Source organism: Microcebus murinus, chromosome 21, assembly GCF_040939455.1.
Source record: "Microcebus murinus isolate Inina chromosome 21, M.murinus_Inina_mat1.0, whole genome shotgun sequence".
Taxonomy (NCBI): domain Eukaryota; kingdom Metazoa; phylum Chordata; class Mammalia; order Primates; family Cheirogaleidae; genus Microcebus; species Microcebus murinus.
Window position 1 is genome coordinate 1,752,852 of NC_134124.1, and position 7,498 is coordinate 1,760,349.

Below are 7,498 nucleotides of genomic sequence, written 5' to 3' on the forward strand. Positions count from 1 at the left end.
AGTTGGGGACACACAGGGTGCTCATGAAACCGAGATGCCAGGCATGTCTCTGTGGGAGGTCACAGACCTCCCCGAGGAGAAGCAGGAGGCAGAGGACGGGAGGAAACTTCAGACCAGGTCTGGAGAAGCAGCCTTCCCTGCTCTCCACCTGTGGCAGGGAGATCAGGGACCCACGCACCCAAGTCCCCCACTAGCTGGGACAAGGCCTGCCCCCCATTTTCCTGCAACCTGCCTCAAGACAGAGCCAGACTTGGGGGGCGGGGGGCCTGCAGAGTATGCGCTAGTCAGCGTGCCTCCCAGAGAGCCACAACCAGCCCATCTGCTAAAAGGTACAGTCACCATCGACCCTGAAGTTCTCCAGCCACCAAGCAGAGTCCCGGTCCAGGTGGCTTCATGTAGCCTCCGTTCTGGGGGCAGTACAGAGAGGCCAGAGGTGGTGCCCCTTCCGAAGCGGGGAGACCACTGCAGGCTTGACTGGGTCCCAGCTGAGTCCCCCGTTCTCCAAGCTGACAACGGTCTTTCTCTCACTGGCCTGGGGACCTCACCGTCCAGCCTCCAGCCGACTTCCCTGTCCCTTCCTACTGGCTGGCTCACGTCCCACCTTGCTGCTCTCTGTCCCAGCTCTAGCCGTCCTTGCTGTGTGGCCTCCAGCTGCCCTTTCTATCACATGTCTGGTTGACCTCACTGTCCCTCCCAGTGGCCTTCCTGCCTATTTGGCAAGGTCTGTGGACAGTGTCAGGAACGGTCCGTAGCTCAGGCTGGAGCAGGAGTAGACAGGAAGGGGGAGACCCACAGGAAGGTCTTGGCCCCTGCAGCCGTCCACACGTTGGAGGGAAAAGCACAGCTCTGTAGCCAGGCTGAGTCCCGCTCAGTTCCTTGGGCCCCACCCCCTGCACGGGGGGCCAGGCCCGGAGCTGTCGGTCCCAGAGCTGCCTGTTCGGCCTGGGCCTGCTGCTCTCTCGCTCCCTCATTCCTCCAGAAGCCATCAATCACTGCGCCTGCGCCTGGCCCCAACAGGTGCCAAGCCGGATTTGCTTATCCAGGGTCTGAGAACTGAGATGCTGATTGTTCCCTGCCCGGCCTGGCTTCCTGCTCTAGAGCCCCAGGAGGCAGCTATGGTGAACGGGCAGACGGCAGAGCAGGAGCTGGCCATCCCCAGCTCTCCACCGACACCCCGGGCTGAACGCCCGGACTAGGTGCAGGGAGAGGAAGGTGTCTCTGGGAAGAGCCGGCAAAGAGGGACTTCTTGGGACTTGAAATCCTTCAGGCTCTGAGATGACTGGTTGGACCTCAGAATAGGTAGCTTGGCTTGGCTCAGAATTTCTGTCCCAATCCACTTCCCTCCTCCCACTTCTGCCTGTCACAGAACCCACACTTGACGAGAGTCAGGAATGTCACAAAGGAAGCAGGCCTGGGAGTGACCACACCTGCCAGGGGGCTCCTGGAGCAGTCAGGTGGACGATGGGCAACCGCCCCCGGGTGTCCGAAAGCACAGCTGCGTGGTGCAAAGCAGCATCTCGCCCACAGCACTCCTGGGGCTCAGTGGACGGTTAGCGGGAATGCTGGGCAGGCCAAGGCAGGGCACGGGGCCAGCACACCGGCCTGTCTAGAGAGGCCAGCATCTTGGGATTCCTCGCATCTGCACTTGGCAGAGCGGCCAGGGCGCCCAGTCTAAGAGGAGGCCAGAACCTCGGAGCCCTAAGGAAACAACAGCCCTCAGAGAAGACCACCTTCTGCAAAGCCAGTCACCCCGAAGCTGTGGGTTCATTTGTTCACTCATTCATTCATTCAGCAAACACCTCCTGCAGCGCACTTCCTTCTGTTCTGGGCCATGCCGGTTCTCAGCACTCAAGGTTCTCCAGGGAAGGGTGACCCGGCCCTGTCTACAAGTTCATACCTGTTTCCTACTGCTTCTACCGTGTTGCCATCATGCCCCAGCCAGGCATGGAGCCTGGCATCTTGGGAGCACACTCAAAGTCTGTTATTTGCTGATGGACTTGTGGCAAGGAAACAGATTATAAAACATATGATTATCAAAGTAAATGACTCTCAGGGAATTCTTTATAGCATTCATTCATGCAATGAGCACCGACGTACAGGGTGTGCCCTGCCCTCAAGGAAATCACGGACTTGCGGAAGGAGCCAAAGGCAGCCGCTCAGTGCATCCCGAGACATCAGGGGACGCACGTGGCCTGTGGAGCCCAGGAGGGACGTCACCTTGGCCATCCGCACGCCCGCTCCTAGCCACACCCGCGTGATGCAACTACCGAGCAGAAGAGAGTCAATGCTGCCTGGCCTGGTATTCCAGTCCCGCAGAGCCCGGCCTGGCCAGGCAGAGTTTGCCCCTCGATTTCTTTTTCTTTTCTTTTCTTTTTCTTTTTTTTTTATGAATGAGGCAATTTATTAACCCAGCATCATTTGTTCCAATGCTTCTTGTTGACAGCTGCCACCTGTCCAGTGATTCTGCCCAGGTGCCCCTCGATTTCATTCATTCCAATTCCAATCTTCCCTCTCACAGGTCTCTTTGCCTGGGATGCCCTTCTGTTTCCCTACTCACTTTCTGCATGTCGGAATTCTGGGTCTCCTTTAAGGAAGGCCCAGCACAAGTTGCTATAATTTCAGCTAACATTTAACGAGCCCTTCCCTGTGTGCCAGCCCCTGCTCTTGGCACTTTACGTGTGTCCTCTCTTTAAACCCTCCCCTGCCCAACGACTGCCTCCTTGCCTGGGCCCACTGCCGAGCCTGCTAAAGCTGCTTCACCCCGAACCTCCCTGGGTCTCCCGGTGCTGCATCCAGCAAACGGGGACAACAGCACCACGGTGTCCTGGGAAGACTGAAGGGAAGCCTGGAGAATCATAGAACAAGCTGTTCGACACATTGTAGGCGCTCAGTGAAACAGTAGCTAAGTCAGCATGTTTGCAACAACACTTCCCCAATGAAAACAGCGCCCCCCCACCTCTGCCCGTATACACACCCAGTTCTTCATTCAATGCATACTGGAGTGTCTACTATGTGCCAGGCATGGGCTGGATATACAGGGCAGCTTCTGTCATTGGAAAGCCTGCACCTTTTGCTTCTTTTTTTGCAAACAAGCCAGAGCCTCATGCTCACTCAGCCTGTGCAGGGGAAAGTTCTAGGTCCCATATGGAGTGGAGTCTGAGCCAAATTCAGCCTTCTGAAGGTCAACCTAAGAGCCCTTAAAAATCACAAGCGGCAGAAAACTGGCTGGGGAGCACGGTGAGTGGGTTCTGCTGCCCCCTGGTGTCGGCGTGCGCCTACCATGCAGGCTGGAGAGCTGTGGGAAGGTGCCGAGGTCAAAACGCTCCTACGTGATGACTGGCACACCCTGTGCAGCCACAGCCAGGCTCTGCAGGCACCCGACCCTCAAGACTCATCCCTCGTCATGGCTCTTCCTTGGCTGGTCTGGCTTCCTGTGTCTGGAGTGTGGCCTGCATGTCCCTGACAAAGGCCCCGCGCTGCAGGAGGCCACTCAGACATCACTGGGGGGCAGGTACACGTTTGAACAAACTGGACCCTGTGCGAGGGCATGGGGCTGCGTCAGCCGAGAGGAAGGGCTGCCCTTTTACACGTTTATCCTACTTTGCACCAAGGTCCAATATAGGCAGGAGAAGCTCCAATCCATCGCTCCCATCATCCTCCAAGTGCTCGTAGCACTGAAAGCACATTTTTCTGCACCAGGCCCAGCCTCTGACTCACGCTGGACGTATTTACTTGTCTCTTGTTTACTACTCCACACGCAGGTGAGACCAGAGCCCCGAGTACCTGGCTGCCTCCCCCAGACGGTCAGCTCCCTTTGCCCCTTTATGTCATTCTTGTCCTGAGGCCCCTGAGGGAAGCCCTTGCCTGGACTCACCTTGTCTCCCAAGGGCCAGGTGAGGTGGCAAAAAGCACATAACCCCACTAGAGAGATATCGGTCGATCGCCTGCTGCTTCTGGCTCAGTGGAAGGGATCTTGCAGCTGCCACAGGACGCCGGGAATAACAAGGCCGAGCATGTGCTCAGGTGTGCTCACTAAACTGCCGTTCTCAGCCCGGGAGTCTCCTCTGCCCCCAGAGAAAGGCTGGCGCCCAGGCAAAGTCCCAAAGAGGGTGGACACTTAACCTAGGAATGCCCCAGGGGGTCCAGGGCATCGCACCCAACCAGCACTGTACCCCAGAGAAGCGTGGCCTCCCTGTCAGCAGCTGCCACAGGCCTGGCAGTCACTTGCTCTGTCACTCAAGCCCCTGCAGAGACCCTCAGGGAGGCAGATCCCCCCTTCCCACTAGTGGCGACTGACCACTTTGGGAAATGCTCCATGAGGACCCAGGAAAGGCCACCAGAGCCGGCGGCAGCTGACCCCACTTGCAGACCAGGGCCCCACACTGGGAGGGGCTTTTCTTCTCACAGGCTGCTGGTGACCCCATCACAAGCGTCCCTGCAGCCCCAGACTGTCCTTGGACCCACGGCTGTGTGGGGCCTCCTGAGGGCAGGGCCCAGGGGTCCTGGCCGTGGGGAGGGCCTCTAAGACCACCCAGCACCCAGGCCATACACGGTGGCCGTTACCATCCTCATCCCCGTTTTGATCACCCCTGTCCCTTACCCTGTCCTTCCCGGCTGGATGTGCATCGGGACCAGCGTGGCCCTGCACAGCTTGTCACCAGACTGGCAGACGGAAGGAGCTTAGGGAGCTGAGGGGATTAGCCAGGCCTTACTCGCCCCCACCCCTGCGGCCTGGCGCAGGGTGCCGGTGGGGGTGGGGAGAGTCACTACCTGGCCACAGCCCTCCAGCTCAGGCCTCAGACAACCAGGCACTTAGCATGGGTTCATCAATTGATCCCAGTCTGCCAGAGATCTGCTTGCCACCAGGGAGGGAAGCGAGTTACCCTCTAAACCTCGGTAAATAAAGGGACAGCACCACCCACCTCCTAGGGTTTACTATGAACATTAAACAACACATGCAAAATTTCAGGTGAGAATTTCGAAAGAGCCAACTGCCTCCCATAAAGAACTTTACCACGGCCCCTGATGGCGCTGTCTGTATGTGAAATAGTGATAAACACTAACGCGCACACAGCACTTCCTCTGGGCTGGGCCAGGTCTCTCTAAGGCCGATACTAAGGGTCAAGCACTTCACATACATTTTCGGGCTGAGTCTGCACACGAGGGTGGGGGAGGTGGAGACTCTTTCGCGGTGCTGGACTCCGGGGGACCCCCCCCCCCAGCAGGAGATGGAAGGGCCTGCGGGGAGACCCCAGGTGCGGGGGTGTAGGGACTGGACGGGGTGCTGGGCGGGGGTCCAGCGGGGTCCTCCCGGCCTTCTAGGAGGGCGCAGGGGTGAAGCCGACTCCTGCGTGCGGAAGGGAGGGGGCTGCAGCCCTGGGCAGAGCCAGGAGCCAAGTGGACCAGGCTGCACAGGTATCTCGCGCTGGGGCTGAAGCGGCAGGGAAGCGCGGAGAGGAGGCCCCAGGCCAAGTCAGCGGGCCGGGTCAATCCCGGTTCACAGCCGCCCACTCGCCGGGGACCTCAGGCCCGACCCCGCGGGTTCTGGTCCCAGGAGGTGAACGGGGACGCGGAAGTCTGTCCCGGGCCTTGGCTCGGGGCCTAATCTGCTCAGCGACGGTCCGGCCGTAGGGGAGGGGACTCGGGACGGGGGGAGGTCGCGGGGTCGCAGAGAGCAGGCTCCGCACCCGCAGACCCGCCGCTTCCCAAGCCCAGCCCCAGCCCGGAGCCGGCCCCGGGGGCGGCGGGCGCACGTCGCCGGCGCGGGGACCTTGGGGACACCGCGCAGCAGCAGGACGGGCCGGCGCCGGGCAGGGACCCCTCCCCAGCCCGGGCGAAGCCCCCCGCTTGCCGCAGCCGGGGCAGGGCGGGACTCACCCGCGAACAGCCAGAGGGAGCCCCCGGACACGAGGAAGAAGGTCAGCATGTCGCCCGGCGGCCGCCCGGCCGGCTGGGTCCGCAGCCCGCAGCCGAGTCGTCGCCGGCGCCGCCGCTCCGGGTATTTTTAGCCCCCGCCCGCGGCGCCGCAGCCCCCGCCCCCCGCGCTGCGGAGCCTGGCGCAGGGGAGGGGCGCCCCGCACCGAGCAGACTCCGCCCCGCGCTCCGCGTCGGAACCGCCCGGCCCGCAGCGCACCGGCCCCGCCGCCCGCTCCCAACGACAGGCCCCGGCGTTCGGGAGGAACCGGCGGGGGAGCGCACGGGCGACGGGCGCGGGAGCGCGGCCACCCGCGGCCACCCGCCGCCACGCCCGCACCGCGCGCCCCGCGCCCCGCGCGCCCCGCGCCCGGGTCCCACCGCCGGGCGGTCCGCGGTCGCCGCCACCTGTCCCGGGAGCTGCTTGCGCGCCGGTACCTGGGACCGAGTGTGCGGACGCGCGGAGGCCCGGGGCCGCGTCGGTCACCGGTAAGGACGGGAGCGCGACGGCCTTTCCAGGCTCCGGCAGGGGCGCAGCCAGACCTGACCGTGCCCGGACCGTCTGGGACGCACCAGGTGGGGTCTGCGGCCACACAAGGTCACGGGAGGCTCCATGTGGCCGCAGGCTGCCATGTGTGCTCACTGGTGACATGCAGCCACATGGAATCACAGGTGTCTCATGAGGACACAGGCATCGGGGTCCTCATACCCAACCCCACGTGGCGCACGAGGTCTCAAGAAGCCCCTCGCAGCTACAGCGGATGGTCTGCCCGCACCGGGCTGAGGGGCCGACACCTTCCATTTCAGTGTCTGGGGTTGAAAGAAGGAAGCTCAGGTGCACATTTTCAGGAAGAACCAGAGCAGGCATCCTGGGGGGCCCCACTGGCCACGCCTGGATTCACGATCCCGTCCTCCTGGCTCTCCTGCCTGTTCCCCAACCGGCCCGCGGGCCCGCCGGCCTCCAGCACCGAGGACAGCGCCCGGCCGCCGGCCCTCTCCATGCGCGGCCTTCCCAGGCCAGGAGGCTGAGAACAGAAGCAGGAAGACGAGGGCAGCAGACCAGAGAGCAAAAATCAGGAAAAGCAGGAGGGGAAGAGCCAGACATCTCTTCAGAGAGCCCAGCTCCCCTGCGTGCACATGCGCTCACAGCTAGCAGCCGGGTGTGAGTGTGTGCGGCGTCTGTACCTGCAGGACGAGGACACAGAGCGTGTGTGCCCCTCGCAGAGGTGCCAGCCTGTGGCCGCCTCTCTGAACCTCTTCCTGTCTTTGCGCCAGGACGCTGCACCCTCACAGGACCTGGGCTTCCAGCAGAGCTGCTCTTCTCGAGCTCCGGCACAGCCTGCCAGGGACTCTGCTGGGATCCCAAGCTTGGCAGAGCCGCCCCAAGAGGGTGTCACCGAGGCTGTGGGGCAGGAACCCTCCCAGCAGGTGACGTGGCTGTCAGAGCCCCCCTCCCTGCCACTCCCGCGGGCAGCAGACTGACAGAGACCTACCGGTGCTCAGGATCGGACCAGGGGGAGCCAGAAGGCTGCAGGGAAAGACCCATCTCCCCAGACCAGATGGGCCTGGGGGGGGCAGACAACTT

The 7,498-nt window shown here is 62.3% G+C and overlaps 1 protein-coding gene across 3 annotated transcripts in view; it reads right to left on the bottom strand.

Annotated features, from left to right (window-relative positions):
• The window catches only part of ACSL6 (acyl-CoA synthetase long chain family member 6), a 55,581-nt gene extending 49,571 nt beyond the window's left edge, over window positions 1-6,010 (bottom strand). For all 3 annotated transcript variants that reach the window (XM_075996006.1, XM_075996005.1, XM_075996008.1), the window contains exon 1: window positions 5,878-6,010. In XM_075996006.1, the coding sequence (XP_075852121.1) occupies window positions 5,878-5,926 (49 nt within the window). In that variant the 5' untranslated portion in view covers window positions 5,927-6,010. The remainder of the gene's footprint in view (window positions 1-5,877) is intronic.
• Window positions 6,011-7,498: the final 1,488 nt, after the last annotated feature.